This window comes from Ursus maritimus, unplaced genomic scaffold, assembly GCF_017311325.1.
Source record: "Ursus maritimus isolate PB19 unplaced genomic scaffold, ASM1731132v1 scaffold_29, whole genome shotgun sequence".
NCBI classification, from domain to species: domain Eukaryota; kingdom Metazoa; phylum Chordata; class Mammalia; order Carnivora; family Ursidae; genus Ursus; species Ursus maritimus.
The window spans coordinates 6,516,043-6,542,061 of record NW_024425452.1 but is presented as its reverse complement, the minus strand read 5'-3'; the positions used below and the strand labels follow the sequence as shown (position 1 = coordinate 6,542,061).

Genomic DNA, 26,019 nt, shown 5'->3' with positions numbered 1-26,019 from the left:
GGCTGTCTCTATCTCTGTTGAATAAATAAATAAAATCTTAAAAAAAAAAAAAAAGAAGTAATTCAGGGGACAGTCTGCTAAGTAATAACTGTACCACTAAATTTAAGCCAGATGTTTTCAGTACTTGTTTGTTCTCAATGGTTTTTACACATCTTTATGACATAAATTCTGACTTTAGAATACCAAGTATTCTCAAATAAGTATAACAAAAAACAGTATGTTTTTATGACTCATATATCTTCCTATCTAAATGATTTTCTGTATTTCAATGTAATCAGCATCTGCATTGAAAGAATGATTTCAATGTCCCAACCCCACCCCACTATAACTCCCAGTATTAAAACTTATTCTGCTTAAAACTTTATCATGTCACTATTCAAAATGGTTAACTCCACATTTTTTTAAAAAGGAAAATTAAAGGAAAGAATGGGATAAAGAAGTTAAAATAAAATAGCTGATAAGAAAGAACTAATATCGATTATGCTTCAAAACTTGCCAGGTACTACGCCAAGTTCTCTCTTTCTCTCTCTATATATATAATCTGAAAAATGAGAGCATGCTTTATAAGGTACTGATTAAAAAAAGGACACAAGACAGAAGCTGACCAAAAAGAAGACAAGCTTTTAAAGGATTCATTATTTATTTCTTTAATTCACGTAGTTTAAGGTAGAGCCTTAGAGAAATTTAGAACCTTAAAGGGTTCACTGCAAAGTTAAGGAGAAAAAAATATACAGTGGAAGAGCACTTAGAAATGGGAGGCAAATTAAAAAAGGAAAATTTGCACCTTCCAGAAGACCATCACCATTCATACTAAATACATGAAGTTAGTGTTCTTTTCATTAGTTTTTAGCACATGTACAGAGCTAAGAATACACTTAAGCTCCTCTGAAAGGCCAATGAGCTTTAAATAAGGGATTTTTAAAAGAGGATCCATGGTTGTATATGGGGTAGATTGTATTAATATTCACATTTCGTGCCCCACCTTGTAGGAAAGTTACATATCCCTACTCTGTTTCACTCAGGCATAGCCATAACGGTCCAATATAATATTAGTGGAAGTAATATGTGCAAATTTGGAGAAGTTTTAAAAGCCATGTTCCTTTTTCCCTGCCTCTGTGTTTAAGCCATGTGTTAAAAAGGAGACTCTATCAGTCTAAGTCCCTAAATGACTATGTCTTTGTTTTAAGCCACCATGATTTTCGTTGTTTTCACTGGAGCCTATTCTTTTTTTTTTTAAAGATTTTATTTATTTGACAGAGATACAGACAGCCAGCGAGAGAGGGAACACAAGCAGGGGGAGTGGGAGAGGAAGAAGCAGGCTCATAGCGGAGGAGCCTGATGTGGGGCTCGATCCCATAACGCCGGGATCACGCCCTGAGCCGAAGGCAGACGCTTAACTGCTGTGCCACCCAGGCGCCCCCGGACTTCCCCATTACACTATCCCTCCCCAAAGTGTTGGCCCTATAAAAAGGCACATCTAATACTCTGGAATAAAAATTAAACAGATCATAAGCTATTCATTTTTTGGATCCCTATAGTAAGCGGTAAACAAAGAAAAATAACAGTCTCTGTCTATAAACACGCTGACAGTCTACTGGAGAGGAAAAACAGAAACACGTATAATAGCCATAGGTGCCATGATAAAAGTCTGCATAGACTGGTCAAATGAACTTCAACAAGAGTGTTATGGCCGCTCAGTGGGGAAAGGACTGTCTTTCTGTAACAGCATCACCATGGGTCTCAAGGGTAATTATTAACCTTGCTTCAAGTTTATGCACTCCTTGCTTGCTGACCTAAATCCCTTGATCTGCAGAACTTACTTTCTTTGAAATTTGCACATCACTGACCTTGAGGACTAAAGGCCCAGACTTTCCCAGAAGATAAGGCCTGACTACATTCGAAAACAGCTGCCACTGAGGCAGCAGGTCTGTTCTAGGTCATGTCAACATATGGTTACAACACCTGGGAGCCTGCTTGTCCTGCAGGTAACCACCCTCCCTTATTCCCATTTACAACTCTGGTTTTAACCTTCACCTGGACAGTGAAGATGGTCTACCATCTTACCAGGTTGCCAGCTTCCTGAAAAGCAACTTTTCCTTTCCCACCATCACTTTTCCTTCGAGTATTGATTATTCTAGCAGCAAACAACCAAACCTGAGCTTGGAACCAGTTCTCTTTCTGGCAACATCCTTAACAAATGTTGCTAGGAAAACTGGATATCCACATGTAAAACAATGAGGTTGGACCCTTGTCTTAAACCATACACAAAAATTTACTAAAAATCAATTAATGACCTAGACATAAAACCAAAAATTATACAATTCCTAGAAGAAAACATAGGGAGAGAGTTTCATTAGCATTGGATTTGGCAATGATTTCTGAAATACGATACTAAAAGAACAAGCAACAAAAGAAAAATTAGACAACTGAGACTACCTATATGAAAAACTTTTCTACATCAAAGGAAACAATTAACAGAATGGGAGAAAATACCTGCACATCATATATCTGATAGGAGATTAATATCTATAATATATAAAGAATTACTACAACTCAACTACAAAAGGAAAAAAAAACACAATAACCTGTTTGAAAAACAAAGGACTTGAACAGATACTCCTCACAAGAGGATACACAAATGGGCAATGAGCACATGAAAAGATGCTCAAGATCACTACTCATCAGAGAAATGCAAATCAAAATCACAATGAGGTATCATCTCATACCCATTAGGACAGCAAATATAAAAAAAAAAAAAAAAAAAAAGAACAGAAAACAAGAGTGTTTGGTGAGGATGTGGAGAACCCTTTACACTGTTGGTGGAAGTGTAAAGTAGTGCAAACACTATGAAAAATAATACGGCATTTCCTCAAGAAATTAAAAATAGAACTAGCATATAATTCAGCAATCCCACTTCTGGGTATATATATCCAAATGGAAAACAAGGTCTCAAATATCTGTATACCCATGTTTTAACAGCCCGTCTTTTACTCACAACTGCCAAGAGGGTTCCGGAAACAACTCAAACATCCAGGAATTGGTAAATGGCTACACAAAATGCAGTACATACATATAACAGAATATTATTCAATCTGAGAGAACTGTCACATGCTGTAACATAGACAAACTTTAAAAACATTATGCTAAGTGAAATAAGCCAGTCTCAAAAAGAAAATATTGTATGATTCCATTTATATAAAGTATCTAAAGTAGTCAAATTTATAGAAACAGAAAGTGGAATGGTGGTTCAAGAGGCAAGGAATGAGGAGTTATTTAATGGGCATGAAGTTCTGATTTTGTGAAACGAAAAAGTTCTGGAGATCTATTGCACGGCAGTGTGAATATACATGACACTACTGAATTATTCTAAAAAAAAACGGTCAAGATATAAATTCTATATAATGTGTTTTTTATAACAATTAACAATTTAAAATAAAACTTATATAGAGGAAAACAAGGAGAACAATTAGAAGGAAAAGGAGTTTAGAAAATAACATCTTCTAAGATAGTTACAGAGCTGCAGATTGCATTTCTAATGTTTCCTAGAACATTTCTGAAAAGATGAAAATGTGCAAAGTAATTTTAAGTGACAAACAATATATTCTGTTTAGAGCTGTCTCCCACCAGCACCTCTTGTACTCAGACCATTTTAATCCAGACTGATATGTACTAATTTAAGTTTGTACTTGTCTTATCCCTCAGAGACCTGGACCTTAAGCTTCTGGACTGCAGACGGGATTCTGTGCCCTCACAAAACCGATCTAGCACTTAGCACATAGAAGGCTTAAGAAATATTCCCTGATTAATCTGGCCTCTACTCTTCTTAAGGTCATTTATTTTATTCTAAAAACAAGATTAAAGTTAAAACTATTCACCAGACTGATTTATACCTTCATTCTATTACCTATTATTACTAAAATGGATTCCTAAAACTCTTTCCTGAAAATTCCCTTAAAAGTAAAGTAAACTCAATTATTTATTTCATTCATCTCTATGACTAACGGGCTTAAAGATGAAATTATTGCAGACTAGAATGTACCCTGTGGTATTAAACTACAATTAAATGTACCAGTAGAAATAGGTAGGCAGGCAGGTAGGTAGGTAGATAGAGAGATGGATGATGGTAAAGAGATAAAGGAGTGCGTGTGTATGTGGGCATGTGTGTACATGTGTAAGCATTCCCTCATTTTATCTACTAAGAGTGCCCAGAAGGAATATCACCCCAGGATCAATGAGCACGCTTGTACTCAGATCTCAGTGTTTAACCACTATACTTCTCTAAAAGAAACCAACTTTGTCTGGACAAGTAGCTAATTTTAGGAGGAAGCAGGGAGAGTTCAACATGGACCTGAAACAATTGTACAAGAAAATAACAAAGTGCTCAAACAATGATGAAGACCTGTTCAGAAGACATAGCAATGCAAACTGATCCATAATGAAAAAAAAGCAGACCTATGATCACCTGAAACCAGAGGCAGAAAAAGAAATGGACTGCTTCATGGAACAAGGAATATTTTGGGGATGAAGCAAATGTTTTGTACATTTACTGTGGCAGTGGTTTTCATGGACGTATACATCTGTCAAACTCATACTGTATATATTAAATAGGCAGTTTATTATTTATAAATTACATTTCCAATAAAGTTGATTTTTAAAAAATCACAGAAATTAATTTGAAGGAGCTTTCACTGGCCAAATCTGGTGGTATCAAAATAAATAACAGTAACAGATTAATACCTAGTGAATTAAATAGAACCTACTGTTGAGTCCACATTGACAAATAAACTGAGCAGAAAGAAAAGTTCTTTAGAGATGAATGTCAATTTTACAGTCTCAAAGCATCTCCCCACAAGACACTTAACAATTATAAAGAAAACAGCAGTACACTTACACTGGCAGCACAGCTTTAGCTAAGTGATCAAATTGAACATCACCAAAAAGAAAGCACACAGACATCATGTGCCGCCTGATACAAGGCAGTGAGATATCATTTTGTAATCCTGTTAATAAAACACAACCTGAAACTAATCATGAAGAATCTGAAGGAAAGCCCAAACTGGGATCCATTATATGAAATATCAGCATAAACCCTTCAAAACTGTCTAGAAAAACAAAGAAAGACTGGGAGACTATTCTAAAGAAACTTGAAAAATAAATTCCCTGTGTGGTCTTGCCCAGAACTGGGAGAAAAAAAACAGCTATACAAAGCATATACTAAAACAATTAAACCTGTATGTGAACTATGAATTAAATATTATTGTCAATATCAAATACTGTCAATATTTAATGTCTTGATTTTGAAAATATACTGAACCGCACTACATACATTTTTCCATACAGAAAAAGATCTATTTACCCTGCATTACCACTTATGAATTTAATTTCTCTTAAAAAACAAAAACAAGGGCACCTGGGTGGCTCAGTCAGTTAAGTGTCCAGACTCCTGGTTTCAGCTCAGGTCACGATCTCAGGGTTGTAAGATCGAACCCCACATCAGGCTCCATGCTCAGCACGGAGACTGCTTGAAATTCCCTCTCCCTCTCCCTCTAACCCTCCCCCTGCTCACTCACACAAGCTGTCTCTCTCTCTAAAATAAATAGACCTTTAAAAAAAAAAAAACCAAAAAACTAAATTCCACAGCAATTCTTAAAAATAATGTAATGTAAATTTAGCTTTGGGATAAAATGTTCTCAATCATACTTATAAATGGTGAGCAAATTTAAAATGAATTTGTGGGTAAGTCTATAAATGGGGGCAATCACAAAATATTAAGTGACATTCTGGCTACACAAAAAAAATTTATTATCTGAATATGAACAAGAACAAAAGCAAGATTTTTTTTAATTTCTAAAATCTCTGAAGTAGTTAGGACATTTGCAAACTCAAATCAAAACATTATATTAGTACATCTTAAGTGGAAAGAAATCAGATAACATAAGCAGTATTAATTTATAATCAGGGTACTAAACATTTACTTTGGGTTGAAACAGACATCAGAGAAAGAAATATATTAAATTATTTGCCTAGATTTTTAATTCATTTTAAGTCCCTGTCATAAGCTGCTTTTTAAAAGTAGAAAAACTGAAGCTCATATTTCAATAAGAACAGAGTTTCAAAAAATACCAAATAAACACTAGATCATATATAATTTTATTTAAATCTATTCAAATTTTTAAAATAATCTACCTGAATCCTCCTGGGCTTCATGAGCTTCACCATCATCTGTTACCTCTAATTCTTTCACAAAATTTGAGGGAAACAGTCCCAACTTGTTGTTCAGGGTTCCACTCCACCAGCCTTCTTCTACCTGAAAAAGTTCACAACTCAAAAATAATAAAAGTTCTCTTAAGTAAAATCTTCCCGCTATGGGAAAATTAAGCTACATTAAGTGAATGAGCACAAAGTTAGTGATGCAAAATAATCCCTCTAAATCTGTAAGAAAAAAAATGGTGAAAATATATTTTAAGTAGATTAAATCTAAATTGATTAGACTTATCATATATGGGATTAGTCCTATCAGTAGCACTTTACAACATTTACAATGAGAATTTGTAATGAACTGCACTCCTCAATGTAAGTAATTTTTATAAAAATATCAGATAACCAAGAATAAGGTATTAACAGCAGGAAGTAGATAGCTCTCTTCTGGCATGTTACTCTTTTAAACACCACTGAGCCTCAATTTGTAATTATTTCGATATTTATAATATATTTCATGTATTATTTAAGTATATGAAAATTCAGATTTGGAAAAAGCTTGATGAATATAACTTCCCAAATGCTACATAAAATTACTAAGTCTTTTACACTTAAACAGTGAATCTTAACCCAAGTAAGAAAAAGAATCCCTTATTTTTAAAATCCAGATCTAGACTCTCCTAAACACTCCCCTCACCTCAACCAGAAATATCCTTGGGAACCAAACTCTTAAGAAAAATATTTACATTCACAAATAACAATGTTACTAATTTTCATGATTACTTAATACTATTTAGTAACTGTTTTAAAATGTGTAATTTCTGGGGCACCTGGGTGGCACAGCGGTTAAGCGTCTGCCTTCGGCTCAGGGCGTGATCCCGGCCTTATGGGATCGAGCCCCACATCAGGCTCTTCCGCTATGAGCCTGCTTCTTCCTCTCCCACTCCCCCTGCTTGTGTTCCCTCTCTCGCTGGCTGTCTCTATCACTGTCGAATAAATAAAATCTTTAAAAAAATAAATAAATAAAATGTGTAATTTCTGCTAAGGATGCTAAAAGGTCTGAATAAGGTAAAAAAAAATTTTTTTAAGTAAACTATTCACTGTTAAAATTCACATAACAGCAGAACATGAAATATCACTGTGAGAAAAGGCTCTTTATTTTGTTTAAAATGTGTTTTAAATGTTTTTCACTTCAGAATTACAAAGCAAACTTATAAGTTATTCATCCAACAGGCACTCACTATGTAGAAGCTAGTGAAAAGACTGAGTTTTGCATATGAGACATCTCTGCCCTTCAGTGAAACAATCTAAAGAAGAAAACAAACACTAAACAGATATTACAATATAACATAAGAGGTGCTATAACAAAAGTATGAACGAAATGCTCCAAGAGCACAAAAGAAGGGCTTAAAAGATTCAAAAAAGGCTCCCCTAAATTGAAATGACAAAAGAGCTGGATATTAAAGGTTGAATAAGAATATTCTAGGTACAAACCAAGTTAAAAATACGGTGACATAAAAATAAAGGACTTATTCCTGGAATATGTACAGCTGAAATACAAGACAGCTAGAATACAAGCTGTTTGAGGGAAAAACAGAAGGCAGTAAGACTGAAGAGTTCAGGATTTTTTAGCAGACTTAAGGAGACACCAAAGGATTGAGTTCTTCAAACCATAGTGATGGAGATATACAGACCAAACTGTAACAGATACAACTGAGAAAAACATCAGGAAACTTAATTATCTATACCTGCAATCCCAACTTGGCAGTAACTGAGTAGTTAGGGTAAATAACCTTTTAATTCCTATAAATTAAGGAATTCTCAAGAGGCAGGATAGTATAGCAGTGGAAGAATAATGACTCAAACTATGTGGATTCAGATTCTGGCTCCTCTGCATCCCACGCATATGGACTTGAGCAAAAACGGCTCAAACAAGATCTCCTATCCCACATGATCAACTACAAGATAATTTTGACATTCCACCAACAGGTGGTCTTGTCCTCATTGTCTTCAATCTTGCTGGCTTTTGACATGCTTGTAGACAACAGAACGTGGTGAAGGTGACACTATCACTTCCAAGGTCAGATTGTAAAAGGCTATCACCACGTTTGCTGAAATGTTTACACTAAGAGCCCTGAAATGCCATGTAGTAAGTCCAACTATCTTGGGGCACCACACAGTGAGAGAAAGCCAAGTCAAATAGAGAAGCTACCTAATAGGTCTCCACAGGCAGTCTTCGAGCCTTCTAGGTACCAATCACGTCATTAAAGAGCCTTCCCATGATTCCACCAGCACCCAAACTTTCAGTCTTTCCAGTTGAGACCTCCAGACATCATGGAACAGAGACAAGCCATCCCAACCGTACCCTATCTGAATTCTTGACTCACACAACCCATGAACCTAATAAAACAGCTGTTCTTGGCTACAAAGTTTGGGCCAGCATGTTATGCAGCAACAGTAACTAGAACAGCCAATCGCTTATCTTCCATGCTTCCATCTCTTCATATATAAAATGGTTATAAAAATTCATGTCTCCTTAAGTTGTTTAGAAATTTAAAGAAAATAATAAATGTGAAACACTTAGCATAATGCTTCCGACACATAGCCTCAATAAACATTAACTATTATTATTGCCATCTGGTGGAAATAAAACAGAATTGTCTCGTATATATACACTGGAACTTAATATAAGTGATAAATTACATGATGTTATAACATAAAATCAGTCCCTATGACTATATGTGATACCAAAACATATGATTGAAAATGGGATCTTCAGCTGCCAAATAAAACTTTTAATATTCTTATAATGGTAAAAGAAGAGATACGAAAAGTTATGTCTACCATACTTTTAAATCTCATTCTAAGATATTAAAATGTGGGGAAAGTGTTTTTGGTTCACATTTGACTGTGACAATTCAAACAAGGCAAAGCTTTTAAAAAGATTCCTTTCTTGTATCCCTCTGCTATGCAGAAGGTAAAACTGCTCCTATTTTACTGCTTTGGGCCTAAAGTGAATTCAGAATCAAAGAAAATGTTTATTTTTATTCTTAGCTACTTAGATTACATTAACTTTAGCTTAAAAATTTTTATTCCTAAAGTCAACACATACAACAGGCACAGTACACAAATACCAGGTGTAGTAAGAATGAGTAAAGCTTTATTCCAACAGATAAAATAACCCTACATTAAGACATTAAAGATCCATTTTAAAACCTGTATCTTAAAATTTTTATAAAATACAATGAAAATCACAAAAAAATTCTAATGAAAAATTAATACTCTCACAAAGCAGTTTTCTAATACCCAGAGTATCAATTCCAGTTGCTATTTTATCTCCAGCACATGTTTTCCTTACCTCTTCACTAATATCAATAATATCTCCAACTTTCAGCTCCAGTTCATCCTCATTTTGTGGAATATACTCAAAGAGAACTTTACACTGACGCTTCTTGGTCTCTAAAAGAAGTAACATAGTAAAAAATGAGGTTAAAAAAGATCATTGAAACAAACAACAGCACCTTTATTTACACACCATATTTACTGCCATAGAATTCATATGTATGAATAAAAACAGAACATGTAAGCATTCTGAGCAGCTAACCACAATCAGTTCTGGTTGGCTTTTCACTTTGCCCCCACATTACGTGTGCCAAAATAAATTCAAACCAAGTACAAATAAGTTACAAGGCTCCCAGCCATGAAATTTATTTATACATCTAAGCCCACCAATTAGACCAAAGTAAAATATCCAATGCCAATTGTGATACTAAAAATATAAACAATAAAAGACACTGTTGGCACAACAAATTTTTTCACAGACAAGCTGTCTTCCAAGCCAGTAATTTCCAGACTACTTCTTGATCAAAGTATGGAAATATTCAAAATGCACTAATTTAAGAGCATCTGTGTTAAAGAGACACAAAATGAACAAACCCAAAATGTATCTTACATGCTTTAAGAGTTCTATTTTCTGACAGATAAAAATCAAACTCACACAGGTAAAGACAGTAATTTTACTTTAAGTTTTCAAACAAGTTTCATTTATTCACATAAGTGACAATCATTTATAACCATCCAGGCTTGTGGTTCTCAATTTCTTTCCAACTCTAAAAGTTGAGAAGTTAGATTTACTCCCATCTTTAAAACTGAATCATTAAAGCATCTATGGGTAGATGATCAGATATAACTGATTCAAGGGTAACGTCTTGCTATTCAAAGTACGTTCCTCAGACCAGCAGCAACAGTACCACGTCAAAGCTTCACAGAAATGCAGTATCTCAGGCTCCACCTTGGACCTACCCGTTATGGACTGAATTGTGTCCTTGACTATACTGGGAGGTAGGCCCTTTGGGGAGGTGATAGGGTTAAAAAACATCATAAAAGTGGTGCCCTAATCCTCACACACACTTAATTGTGCATGTGGGCATACACACACACACAAGGCCATATGAGGATACAGCGGGAAAGGCAGCTACCTGCCAGTCTGGAAAAGAGGCCTCACCGGAATCCAACTCTGATAGCACCTTGATCTTAGAATTCTAACCTGCAGAACTATGAGAAAATAAGCTTCTGCTGTTTAAGCCCCTAGTCTGGGGCGTTTTATTATAGCAACCCAGGCAGGCTGAATCAGGATCTGCAGTTTAAGATTCCCCTAGATGACTCTCAATCTTGTACTCCATGATCTAATTATACTTATTTCTTATTGCTGGAAAACGACAAACCCTATTCCTTCTAAGACTTAACATATACTGTTTTGGGGGGCACATGGGTGGCTTCAGACGGTTAAGCATCTACCTTCAGCTCAGGTCACGATCCCAGGGTCCTGAGATAGAGGCCATGTCAGGCTCCCTGCTCAGGAGAGACAGCTTCTCCTTTTCCCTCTGCCCCTACCCCTGCTCATGCTCTCTCTCACTCTCTCTCAAATAAATAAAATCTTTTAAAAAATATACATTGTTTATTTTGCCAAGGACGCTTTATTTTCATCCACAAAGTCCACCTTTCTTGGACTTCAACTCATCCTCAGGTCTCAACTATGAAGAAACTTCTTTGCAAACAGCTTTCTGGATCAGGCACTCTTCCTTTGTGCTTCTACAGCACCCTATACTTATTTACTTCTGTAACCTACCTGTTACTGACAACTCATTTTTTCCTTTATTCTACCATGATTTATTTTCTTGTATGTACTCCCCATACTCTGTAGGCTAAAGATAAACAGGCACTGAATTTAACTGCTCTCTCCCTAGTACCTAGCATAGTGCCTGGCCTATGCTAGGCCCATTAAATATTTTTCAACGAATCAATGAACAATTATCTAGGCCTAATTATATGACATCAATGCCAAGAAATATCATACCAAGAGTATCTACATTCCATCAACCCTTTACCACAAGCAATCCTAAGATTTTTCTTAATAATTTAAATGCACACTTAAGGAACTAAAAGAACTTAAGAAACAGGCAACGATTAGTAATAAAATACAAATACATAATGAGATAGTAAATATTTAGAGCAAACCCCAAATAACCCCAAAGTAATAGAAATTAATAGAAAGGACAGGTTTGAACTGCAGCAGACGTGGAAGAATTCAAAGAAAAATGGTCAGAGTTACACAATTAAAGATGAACACAATACAAGAAGGTGGAAAAGATGTGGCAGATATTCTAGATAAAAAAGTTTTCCCAGAGAAATAATTGATAATACAAGGATTCTAAAGAGGTTGTTGCTGACAACAAAAGAGAATGCTGAGAAGCAGTGTAGATAGATACAACTTCACTACATCAAATCAAGTCATAACATCTCCAAATAAACTCTCATATATAGTTTGAAAAAAAAAAAGATGCCATGCTATTGAAGAAATAACACTGGTTTGGAAGTCAGAAGACTTGGGTTCTAGTACAGCTGTCATTTCCTCATTATCTGACCCAAGTTCTCTGGGAATCAATGTCCTGAACTACAAAATAAAAGAGCTGGACTAGACAACTATAACAGTTACTTCAGCTCTGACATTCTACGAAATTGTTTATCAGAACAAAAAATAAGTCCAACGGAACCTCCAAAACAACACAAGAAGCATATTACATGCAATCGATACCATGGAAGAGGGGCGGAACAGATGACAGTCAACTAGAGAAATCGAGAGTCTCCATATAAGAAAGTTACACCTCAGTAATTGTTTCCCCCACTTCATAATGGAATTAATAATTATATCTGATTTTAAAAATTTGTTTTACAATAGAAGGAACCAAAGTAAACACTGACCATACGTTTATAACTGACCTAGAGTTTACAGTAAAATTTTTCAAGCGTCACCTTTCATCACGTCTCAGAATAAATTTTTAAGTAATAATTTAATTTTTGCATACTGCAGGAAAACTTCTCATCTCTTACACTATAGATAAATACAGTCCCTAAATACTTTTGGAAGTTGAAGTGTGCTTGAGAAAATGTGTTCACTGTAGTTAGCACTTCGTAGATGAAAGAGAAATGATCTACATTACTGAAAACAAATTCTATTCTGCTCAGAGTGCACTTCAAAGAAAATCCTATCATTTGATAATCTTAGGCCTTTAAAAAAATGTAGCTTGCTTCTTTATAATGAATATGAATATCTTTTAAATGATTTAAAGTAGATAAAAAGTATTAATTAGCCCCCCTGCACGCAAGCATATCAATTAACTTTGAGGAGCCTAGTTATATCATAACCAAAAACTTCAAGTTTGTGGGGTTTTTTTTCCCTGCTCACACTAAGCATAATACACCAGAATGTTTTCCAGAGTAGTTTACAAAATTATTTGCAAATAATTTTTCCCCTAAAGGAAAGAGCTACATTGGATAAAAAATATCTGAACAGCCCCTATTATTACTACAAAATATGAGCAATTTTTATTTAAAAAAGAAAAATTTTTCATGATTCCATATTTAAATATGGTTTACTCATAAGGTGAAGTGACTGCCTATTTGAACTCGTCTGTTAATTGTGAGCACAATGAAAGGGAATTTTGAGATTTTTTTACATTCTAAATGGCACATACAATATCTGCTCATACGTATTAGTCCAAAGTATTTACTGAATTTCTACAATATATCAGAACCTCTGCTAAGCACAAAATAGTATATACAAGAAGACTACTCAATAAAAGGATGTCTGAATATAAGCCAATTTTTAAAATAACTATAACCAGTATTTTATCACAAGCAACCTCTATATAGCTTTTCAGATCTACAAAGAAATAAGAAAATTTATCAAATTGATGTTTTATAAGTAAAGTTATTGATAAGAAAGAACATAAAGGAGGTACAGCAAAAGCAGGGATATATTTCCAGGCCTTTTATGTACCAGTACTATTCTAAATCCTTCACAAATATCTTCCCACAACAGATAATAAAGCTTGTTGTCATCATTATTTCCCCATGAGAAAACAGGAACCTGTCCAAGACCCTAGAGCTAAAAAGAGGCAAAACTAGAATTATACCAACATATGACTCTTGAGCCTTTTATCTTCCCACTTTACCAATGCTGCCTCCTTTACAGATTACAAAGTGCCTTAACACAGCTGATGAATCTAGTCCTGCCAGATCCTTACTACCTATAAATACCATGTACTTGCTTATCTCCATGGGTCTTCTTCCAAAGGCAGCAATTCTACCTGTAATGTCATACTCCCCAATCTTCATGTGAATGAGATGTCTTACCTAAGAAAGGCTTAAAATATGCCTTGCTTGACAACACAGTACAGAACTGCCCCTTTAATCATAGCTGCATACTTTATACATCTCTAATATGGTTTGTAATAGTATAAACACTGTAATAATAATCACAAACATTTATTGAGCACTTCTAATATTTACTTGACGTGTTGGTACCTCTAAAACCTATGACATAATTATTACTATCACCTCTGTTTCAGAGTAACTTGATGTTTTCCCCTGTTAGACTGCAAGTTTTTAATCATTATCCATACCCAGTTTTATTTGGCAGATTTGATTGCCCACATTAACACTGTTCTCATGGTCTTCAAATTCACAGATAGTAAAGCATTCAGCACATCAATGCTGAACAATTTTCAAAAAAAAAACTTCAAAATAATATTTTGTATTTTTTGGAAAAAAAATTCTGTAAAATTTTACACTCAGTAAAGCTACTTCCTATTTTTCCTACTGAAACAGAAAATCCTAAGTTTTCAAATGTAGGTCCATCAAGAATAGCAAATATTTTCATGGCTCTGAAAAATAGACCTAAATATTCAGATCAAACAGAGCTCTTAAATTATGGAACCATTTCTCATTTAAGATTACAATTTTCAATCTCCCCATCAAATACAAAATGAAGACCATACCACATTCAAAAGATGAATGCTAAAATTTCACAGACAGCAGCAAAACGATTCCTGATCCATTTTCTAATGTCAAGATTTTTTTTGTCAATTTATGTCTCCAGTAAGCAAAGAAAATAATCAAATAATAAAAACAGTCATTGCTATATGCCTGAATCATCCTTAAATTTTTTTTCTTATACTCAGCAATAAAAAATCTCATACTGCTTAGACCATTAATTGAAAGATTCAAGCTGTTCAAAGACTCTAGCTCTACTGCTGATATACTGCTTGATTAAAACAATCAAAATCTTAGAAGATATCATCATCACCATCATAAAGAAAGAACTCACGTGATTAGGAATGAGATATCTTGTCACAATATACTTTCAACTGATTCAGTTAAAGAAGTATTTTATATATATACAGATATAAAGACTGTGAAAAATGCTAACAGCAAACTTAAAGCGTTTAAAATATTCATTGCACAATTATCCCTTCAACTTTTCTATAAGATTTATAGAAAATAGAAGAACACCCTGCCCTTTCATTTGAGAAGCTGCAGCTGGAGAGGAGTCAGTTCAGAGTCTTTTTTCCCTTCTGAGTCAAAATATTTTAAGATTAAAGAGCAGAGCCTGAGCTAATATGCCCCTATTTTTTAAAATGTACGCTGTAAAAATGTATAGTCAGTGACCATATTTTGATGGTATTTTGAATTTTCATTATTTTCTTTAGCGCTGACTCAGAATCATCAGGAGGCATACTATTTGCTACCAGTTGTTTTCTAGAGATGAAACAATGAAGACTGGCATTCTGGTCAACTAATTTTTCATGCAGCAACATCAATTCTGTAGCAACTACTACTAGTGATCTACCAGTATCAATTTCAATGTATCTTTTACATTCAAAATAATTATTAACTAGATAAAAACCACTTCTGCATGAGTTTCCACTAATAAGAAAAGTTACAAGCACTAATATCTTCCCTCAGGTATAGTAAGGGTACATTCACATCTGGCATCAATTTTTTCCAAATGCAAAGTGAAATATCTACTAATATTCCACACTGAATGGAATACAGAGTTGTGATACTGAAACATGTCAATTATTTACTAAGTAATTTTACTCTACAATATTATCTCTGTGCCTGATTTTATAAGGGTTTCAGCAGCGATGTGACTTGGACCAGTTTTTGCTATGAGATGTGCAAATTTTTCTCTTCTATAACTTAAGCAACTTATAGTAATTGTCCTGGAAAATATTATTCTGTGCTCACTCTAAAAAATACCTGTTTGTTTTATCACAGTTATTATGGTTAACTTACACACAAAGGCAAAAGTTTCAATGGCTTTGTGACCAGACTTCACAAAAAAGTCTACACTTTTTTGGCTTGGGAGACTAGAGAAAAATAGCTAACAAGCCCAGTTTTCAGATACCTACCACCACAGTATGTATGAGAAACTCTCTTTTTAAGTTGCTTAAACAAAAATTCAATACACATGCAGATTCACTTATCTTGGCATACAGAGATTAAAACTGAACATTCACATTGCTGTGATTATATCAACTTTTACAATTCTTTTTTATTATTATTACTGGATAGTAGTATTCACTAGTATTTAATATTACAATAAACAACCTTTAGAATAACTGGTCTATTTTGTGAATTAAGGATATGATACAAACAATAACCCCCCCCAAAAAAAAAAAATCAGATAAAAAAAAAAAACCTTAGCTTGCTTTTCCTGGAAAATCAATCTGAACGCAAAAACAACCTGCATCCTGTTTTACATGTTAGCTAGCACCAAATGACCAATTTAGTCCTTGCAGCACATGCACTTAAAACAAGTTATGGAGGATCCTCAGGAAAAAGTCTAAGCCTCCTGGCACCAACTACATAACGGTTTTTCCTTTTACAAGAAAAAGAATTATGACCAGTGTTCTTGAGGAAGGTAAAATTGAGTGTGTCCCTTCTTATTAGGAGACAAAATGAATAAAATAATCATAACCTTAAAGTCCTTTGTCTAGTCTCTACTTAAGAAAACTGTCCCTTTATAGCTCAGTAAAACTAAAGAAAGTGGTAAATGGATTTTATAATAGACAGAGGTCATAAGTAACTCTCCAGTGGGCCTAAAAATTCTCCTGTGCACAAAAATTCCATATAGAGGTTCACCTGTAGGATATGAAATAATCTCAGTAATCTGTCCCCCAGTCTCTAAGAGAGAGTCTGAGCGTCCAGGACAATTAAAACTATTAAAACTGTTCACCTTCAGGCAGCAGTCTGAAAGCAGTATGGGTAATATCTAAATATTGTTTGTACAATGAATTTACTGGGAAACAACACAGAATCCTTTAATTGGTCTTATTATCATGAAATCTTTTTCATTTTTATGAAAATGTTTTCATTTTATGAAAATAATCGAAGGATGATAGTACCCAGAAAGTAAATGTTTCCCCCAAATTCCACAGACAGTAGCACAGAAGAGGCAAGATATTAAGGAGACTCTGTAAAAATCATAAATAGTCTTATATTTGTAAAATGTATATAAACAAAATTTCTTTACTGTAAACCACTAGGTACCACAAGGGATTTGCAGACCATGATATCAAAGACACTGATCTAAGATAAATGTGGTTAAATACTCATTTAGTACTTATTAACTCAAATTAATCATAGTAATCAGTATTCAGTCTCTCAAGGGGCTTCAGGTCTTATTATGTGAAAATACTATCTGCTCCCATAAATGCTGTATTTTGTACATGTTTAATGTTTAATACTTTAATAACAGTCTTTCCCAATACTGTAAGCTTTTTGAAAAGCAAAACTACCTGTCTTTTTTACCCCTTTCTCACCAGCAGCAAAATAAAGCTCAAGAGATTAAATGATCTAAGGTCCTAAGATGGACTCAAATTCACATCTGATTTCAAAGGTGGTGCTTTCCCTCTATGCTAAAATGTTCTAACATATTTATAGAGTACTAAATACCTAAAAGGACTCTGCTGGGACAATCACCTCGGAAAACTGAATGTCTATGTTAGATGTCTAACCAATGAAGAAAACATACTATCAAAATGCATGCATCTATACTGCTTAAAGATGAGCAGACATCTTAGCATAAAATAAATTTTATTTATGGTATAAATATATAAATGGTATTAAAATAAATTTAAGGCAAAGCATCAACTATTCAACAGAACCTGTAAGGCTAATAAGAAAACAAAGCCTCATATTTTAATTTCTAATTCCCATAAATAATTCCAGCAGGTCATGCTCAATTATTTTATGAAGAATGACTACAAGGGCCAATAACTAGTAACACGTGAATATGTAGGAAGTTTCTGCAGTCCGCTACAAAATGTTAAGCTAATTTTTCTTCACATAACTTATGAACAGTTATAAAACATCCTTTACTTTGATTTAAACAGGAAAGAAATTATTTACATACTCTTCTTAATGTTTTTGGTTTGTGGATGTGGTTGAATTCCTCCAGCTGGAAGTCCATAGGTGCTTATTCGTTGTACAAGACTTGCTACATTCCCATGTCTTTCCCGTTTAATGGGCAAACTGTCATCCTTGGATTCTGTCTCTCTCTTAATTTCCTATAAAAGGGGAAATCAATAAATAGGTAAATTAAGTTGTATTTTATTAAATTAAATCCTCAAATGTAAAATACCCAATAACAGGTACAGTGATTATTATATAAAACATGACAGCAAATTTTTCTCTGCCCCCACATACCTAAAGAATACAACACACTTTGGTAACAGTGACTTATGAGTCTAAGTCTTACCAGAATTGGAGACAGAGGTAAAGAAAGCCAGGCTGAAACACCATCTCCACCCCAAGATACAAAGAAACTCTGAGATATATAAACAATGAAACAAACAATAATTCTAAATCAGGGTAGGCAAACTTTTTCTATAAAGGGCCAGATAGTAAAATATTTTAGAATTTGTGGGCCATATAATCTCTACTCGAAAAACGAACCCTACCATTTGTAGTGCAAAAGCAGTTAAATACTTAAATGAATGAACACAGCTATGCTCCAAAAAATTTTATTTATGGACATTAAAATTTCAATTTCATATAATTTTTACATGACAGTAAATGTTGTTCTTCTGATTTCTTCCAACTATTTATAATATTCTTAACTAGCACTATCAGCTCATGGGTGTTATAAAAACAGGTGATGTTCAGATTTGGCCTGTGGGCTATAGTTTGCTGAGCCCTGTTCTAAGTCATAGGTCTAACAGAAGATATGCAAATCTTCATGAAAAGAAGGGGTGCCTGGGTGGCTCAGTGCGTTGAGCATCCAAATCTTAACTTCAGCTCAGGTTGTGATCTCATGGTCATGGGGTCGAGCCCCAAGTCTGGCTTGAATCTGCTTGAGATTCTCTCTACCTCCCCCTCTGCCCCTCCCCTTGTTTGTTCGCACTCTCTCTCTCTTTCTCTCTCTCTCTAAAATAAATAAATAAATAAATAAATAAATAAATAAATAAATCTTTTTTAAAAAAACCTTCATGAAAAGAAGTATGAAATTAAAACAAGACAAACGGGAAGTCATACCATGTTCAGTGATTAAAAGTTCAATTATTTTAAGGATATCGATTCTCCCTAAAATTGATGCAATGATGCAATGCAATCCCAACAACTGTACCACAGATTTGGGAGAGCAATAAACCGGTTTTAAATTTGCATAGACCAAAATACCAAGAACAACCAGAATACTTCAGGGAAAACAAAGTGAGGGGGCTTTTCTTTTTAATAAGATATAAAGAAAAGCTATATGATACTATAAATTAGACAGTGTGGTACTGGCATAAAAACAGACATAGCAATAAATGAAACAAAACAGTCCATAAACAGAAAAGCTTGACTTAAGACAAAAAGCAAAGAAAAACATATGATGTTCATAAAACTAATGTTCCATATTTAGGGGGTTGGGAGAAAACTGGATTCCTACCTCAAACATTTGATAATAAAATTTAAATATTTCTGTTCATTAAAAGTAACCATTATAAAAGCAAATCACTAACCAGAAGATATTTTCCACATACAAGGTTAACAAAGAATTTGTATCTCTAGGTGTTTACATCTACCACAAGGTTAACCAGTTGTTACTCTCTAGCTGGTAGGATTTCAGACAATTTTCACTTCTTTATACTGTTCAGAATTGTTTCATGTTTGTTTTGTTTTTAACAATTGTATCATCTTACAATGAGAAAAAAGGCTTTTCATTTTGGGAGAACTATTACATTGGTCAAGAACTGTGAAAAGTCATTAAAGTATAAACCATGGAAAATACAAACTATTTCACAAAATGGGCTGCTTCATTTTTACTGGTAATGCACTTAAGGAAAAATACTCCAATTTGCTATTAACACATGGGATATCAACATCTGAAAACCTCACAGTTTTCAGACTGCACTAAGTATTTTTCAAACTAATAAAAGCATAAAATCTTTGTAAAGAACGGTACTTACCACTTCAACATGCTAAAAAGTGTTCATTTTGAATTCTTCTGTCTCATGAGCTGCCCACATTTTAAAAAACTGAAAGTCATATCTCTGATAGCTACTGTCTTCTAATACAGGGACCAAGAACTTGGCTTGACATTCAAATTTTGTTCCTCTAGGAAAGTAACTCCAATTTGACCAAATGTGATTAAGAGTACAGGTTCAGGAGACAGAAAACCTGGGTATAAATCTTGATTCTATCCTGTTCAATGGCTATGTAACTTTGGATATTTGTGTTACCTTTTAATAAAAATTTACCACATGAATTAGTAGGATATATTGAGACAATGCTTCTTGTTTCTAAAAAAAAAAAAAAAACTAGAACGTATTGCTCATGACCTAGAAACATTTTAAGGACCTTCAATATTCTCAGAGACATAATCATATCTAAGAATATTAGATATAATAAATCTTCTGAGGGCACAAAACATAAAAGGAAAGGGGGAATGTAAATTAGAAATATATAGTCTACCCTGAATAAAGACGACTCAGGTTTACAACCTCCCAAATACATAGTGCCAAGTAAGATGTTTAATCGCAAGCACCAAGCGACCTCAAGGCTCTAGTAAACCTGCAAATGAAGTTTGCTTTGAGCTCCACCTCCTCTTCCTCTGGAACCTCTTCCTGCTACAAACTACCACCAGATACACTCACTCACCAACCACAGTGCCTCCAAATTCCTCTTTGGGCTATTCTCTTCAACAGCAAACCTGACTGACTGCTATGAAGCGTTACTCAAGTGTCCAGTGTCTCTCCCTTCTTCTGCCCTTTACTTCCTTTTACCTAATCAGTCAGTAAATAAACTATCAACATAGTAGTATCTACTTTCTACCAACTTCACTTCCTTCCCTAACTTTGAAAATGACTCCAGGAAATCCAGTAAAAAAGAATCCTCACTTGGAGAGTATCATGTACTGACAACGAACTCAGAAAAATTTTGAATTTCGGCCTACAAATGAGAAAAACCTCCTACAAAATAGGTAATATCAATGCAAAACTGGCCAAGAAAAAGACAATGTGGATAATCTCCATATAAATAAAATGCAACTACACTAATTTGTTTCATACATAAGGAGTAAGAAGAGGCAATTTAGAGGGAGGTAAGAAAGATAAGCAAATGAGAGGGAGCTAAAAAGTTTGGAAAGGATATAGTTATTCTTCATCTATTAAGATAATCAAAGACACTTAACTCTGCACTAACCAAAAACAACTTAAAAGATGATCAATCAAATTCACAAACCACTTCTTCATGTTTTAATATATCTTCATAATATAATAATTCAGTTATCTAATTATAGCCAGTGCATGATCATAATCTGAAAAAAGAAAGCAATTAATTTTCATATCACAGCATTAAATAAACATCACAAAGAATAATAAAAACCAGATTAAAGGGCAAAACAGTCTTTTTTTGTTTCTCAAATGAAAGAGGTCATCCTAAACTGAGTCAGTTCTTCTTATGCTAATTAAAATTTAAGGAATACACTTATAACATTAAGGATTTCCAAAAGTGTTATGTAAAACTAGAAGCTCCAACTTTGCAGAAACATAAATCAGAAAATATGAAAAAGTGATATTACTAAAGATGTATGAATATAAGCAGAATTAAATGTTTATTTCATATGTCCACTGTTTTAGCTTTGGCTATATCCATTAGACCCACACTTGAAAAATGAGGTTTTCAACCTAACAAAAATGGTTTACCCTATTCCTAAAGTTTTTATTTTGTTTTTTAGAAGTAATAATATATAAGGAATCGTCTACCTCAAGTCATTCGATTTTCATTTTTATGTCTAAATTAAATCAGAGAGTAGCAAAACACCTTTAAGTCCAAAGTGAAAGGACCAAAAGGAGAAAATCTCCTTAACGTGAAATCAGTACATACATTCTGAGTGCCGGCATATCAAAACCATGAGGGAAAACAGTAACAGATATAACAGGACTATTTTGAAAGTTTCTAAATTTATTCTCTCCCCCAAATATGCTGTTCTCCACATAACTGCTGTCTCTCCAACTTGGACAAAGGGCCTTCCTATTGCAACTGCCCCTCCCCCATTGGAAAAGGCAAAAGTAGGAAAAGAGAGAGAAAAAGTTATGTACATTCATTATCAATGGAATCCTACTCCTTTCTCTTTTTCCATCACAAGAATGTTAATAAGAGCCAAGTGAAATAGAGTGGGAAAAACACTAAATAAAGAACTCAGACATACTATACTGGTTGAAAACACCCCAGTAATTTATAATGGTCACATTTTTCATACTAGTCATATGGATTTAAAAATCCTATTTGTGCTTCGTTCTAGGAGGAAGAGATTACGGCAGGCAATGAGGGCTAATATATCTACAACTCAACAGACATCAGACCTACAGGGAGATCCTTCTCCCAAAGCTGCTAGGCTCCTTAAGGCCAGAGATAACAGTATCAAGCAGGCAATGAATGCTGATCCAAAAAGGAAGATCAGAAAATAATCCCAGAAGCCCAGTTTCTGCCACTCACACTTTCCAGGCTTCAATTATTTCTACAATTTGAAATATCTTAGCAGAAACAAAATTTATTAACTCGTTAAGGGGAAAAAATCAGAATTTAACTTTCCAGGTAGGTAAACATTAACATGATTTATATAGTGATGTCTTAAATTTAAATTTATGGTTTAAATATAGGATATAAAAGGGAAAGAGGATACCAATGATTCAGTTAAAAAGATTTTTCTATAGATAAGAGTCTGTACAATATCTACCATATTCCTAAATGTGGAAGGAGGTTGGAGGAGAGTTATAAGGAAAGAAATGTACTTTTCACAATAGCCACTTCATAGTCCCTGAATTTTGTTTCAACATGTATTATTTCAGTGATTTTTTTTAATAAAAAATTTGATGTGCTCACAAACAACAGTGCTACAAGGCAGTTTGTTTCAGAGCATTGGAATCTCAGTTGTATGAACACACATTACTACATCTAAATCCTTACACATCTTTTCTAGCATTACCTGTACTAAACACTTCCTTTAACGCAGTGAATACGGCCTACATAGGATTCAAAATATTATCAAAAATATCCCAAGTCACAGAACAAGTTGCTCTTAATCAGAGTGTATACTCAATGTTTTACAGTATGTAACAAAATACGTACTACAATGTATCATAAGTAACTACATACAACTTTGACGTTTTATCTACTGTTTTTATTGTAATTCCCAATAAGTAAAGTTGTCTTCCATTTTATTCTGAGATCTACAGTTGTTTTCTCATCTAATGTGTTTCAAATAATAAAAGAAATCAACACACTTTTTAAAAGTTTTTAAACACACTTAAAGACTTAATGTCTGCTTAACCATTTAACCCATGGAATATAGACATAAAATGACGAACATCCTTAAATGCAAGATAAGTTGTCAAACTCCCTATTTAAAAAAAAAAAAAAAAAAGATTCAATGAGGGGTGCCTGGGTGGCTCAGTCAGTTAAGTGTCTACCTTCCGCTCAGGTCATGATCCTGGGGGCCTGGGATCAACTCCTGCATGGGGCTCCCTGCTCAGCAGGGAATTTGCTTCTCCCTCTCCCTCTGCTGCTGCTCACTCGCTCTGTCAATTAATAAATTTAAAAAAAAAAAAAAAAACTTAAAAAAATTCAGTGATTTAAATCTTTTTCTAAATGAGAAAAAAACTGCTAGAAATTTAAGTCAAAATAAAGAAAAAAATACACCAGCTTCCAAAAATACTTAAATGTTAATAACTTGTTTCCTTGTTCCTTATTATATCAAAAAGTCTGAAACACTTTATCAAGCTCTGAGAACTCTTCAAAAGGGATCAAAATTTCATTTTAAACTTAAAAAGATAGGAAAAACCATTTACTGACATCTGAGACATCTATGAATATAACCACTTATATTTTAAAGTAAAACTATCATAACATCATGTAATAACCTATAATACCATCAGTATAAAGCTCACAAGAAAGCTAAATCAAAGCTCACAAATTAACATCCCTTATCCACACTGTCCTGCTAATATAATATTCTTTAAGTACAACTAATAAACGTATTTGTTAATTTCTTTTAATATCTTATTTCACTGATATTTTTCTGCTTTTCTTAAGAAAAACTAGCTATTACTACACCATTTCTCAAAGGAGAAGTTCCTTCTACATAGTGAGTTTTTAGACCATTAAGGAAATGCCTTTCAATCTCTATGAAAATGCATAACCATCTATCTGATGGTTACCAGAGGAGGGGGGTTTGGGAGTAATGGGTCAAATAGGCGATGGAGATTAAGAAGTGCATTTGTCCGGTGATGAGCACAAGGAGATGTATGGAACTGTTATTTTACTATGTTGTATATCTGAAACTAATAGAACACTGTATGTTAATTAACCAGAATTATAATAAAAACTTTTAAAAAATGCATCACAATCTAGATGTCCCTCATGGAAAGATGGAACAGATAAACTGTTTCCTTATTCTTCCCACTAATTACAATTAAAAACTTTAGACATTACCTATTAAAAATAAACAAATACAATATTCTGAAAAGTGGAGAAAAGAAGATAGACCAGCCAAGACAGCCCAGGTTCCTCAGAACCTGGTTAGTGAGTTCACTAGGTTTTCTTTTTGCCTCATATTCTAGACTGAGTACTGGAGAAACCAGCAACTGTTATCGCCCATGAGAGGAGAGGAAAAAAGCTCCAAGGAAAGCCTGCTCTCTCCAGCAGAAGGACCAAGAAAAGGGTAACCGTTGGTAACCTAGCAAGACCAAAACCAATCTGCTGAAGTCAAATAATACAGAGAGAAAAAAAAATCAAACTAGCAGGGAGCCTAGACTTCTACCCTCACCAGGCTGTAACCAGACCACCCACTCATGACCACTACACCATTCTTCCAGCCAGGCTGGTGTCAGAGAAGGCCAAGTGGAGAGCCAGGACTCTCCTACCCACCAGGTGGGAATGAGCCCCCTTCTCTCTGTCAGTGGAGGCCACAAGGCAGCGCTAAGGGGGATTTTCATTAAGGGGGATTCAATGGAGGACTACTGAGCCTCAACTCCTACCCCACTCAGCAGTAACATGGAGCTCCTTCCTCTCCAAGTGTCAAGAGAGACAGAGTGGGAAACTGGACTTGGAAGTAACTCATTTTTTCTTTTTTCAGCACAGGTTCTCTCTTTAGTAAAATACAGTTTAAAAGTAGATCCAAGGTCCTCAACCAATGTTATGATTTTTTAAAAATATTTTTACCGCCAGTACTTCTACCAGGACATGAACACAAATCCTCAGCTTTTAATAACATGTCCAGACAAATGTTGGCTTTCTCTCCTTTCTCAATAATAAAACAACTTTCCAAAGGCATTTTAGTTGAGCCCCTTTATCTTCTTAGAACACCTTTTCCACTCCAAAGGGCTTAACAAAAAAAAAAAAAAAGAAAAAAAAATCATTTCCACCAGATCACTTGTGATCTACATCCTGACTCCAAAGGCCATGTTCCTTTCCTAATGCCATGCTGTCTTCTTGACACAGCTCTAGGAGAGCAGTTGGCAACCACAACTAAAACAGTAAGCCTACTTTCCTCTAATTTCAAGATCCTTCTCAAAGAGAATTCATTCCTTACCTCCTCTGCACCCTTCTGGGTTTTTCTGGCCAAACAACCTCAGAGATCCTACCCTAGAATGCCCAAATTAAAGTATTAAACACCATTTTCCAACTCCCACAACTCTTTTTCCTTTCAAAGCACTCCATGACTATCAGAATTATCATCTTATTGATTCAATTTTTTCATGTTTGTCTTCCCCTCACCATTAGAAAATAAACTCATAAAGGTAAGTGAACTTATCTGTTTTACCCACCATTGTGTCCCCAGCATCTATAAAAAGTCCTAACACATAGGAAGAACCTCGGTAAATATTTGAACAAATACGGCAAACAGAAAAGAATAAAAAAATGGAGAGGCAGGGTATGGGGAGGATATGCCACAGTACTGCCACTGATCTTACCAAAACAGCTCAACAC

At 34.4% G+C, this 26,019-nt stretch overlaps 1 protein-coding gene across 1 annotated transcript in view; it reads right to left on the bottom strand.

Annotated features, from left to right (window-relative positions):
• Nucleotides 1-26,019, bottom strand: part of LOC103664137 (CD2 associated protein) — a 123,817-nt gene that overhangs the window by 55,167 nt on the left and 42,631 nt on the right. Inside the window, exons 3-5 of the mRNA XM_040643566.1 lie at nucleotides 17,960-18,113; nucleotides 9,557-9,657; nucleotides 6,187-6,307 (exon numbers count right to left, since the gene is read on the bottom strand). Of these exons, the coding sequence (XP_040499500.1) occupies nucleotides 6,187-6,307; nucleotides 9,557-9,657; nucleotides 17,960-18,113 (376 nt within the window). The remainder of the gene's footprint in view (nucleotides 1-6,186; nucleotides 6,308-9,556; nucleotides 9,658-17,959; nucleotides 18,114-26,019) is intronic.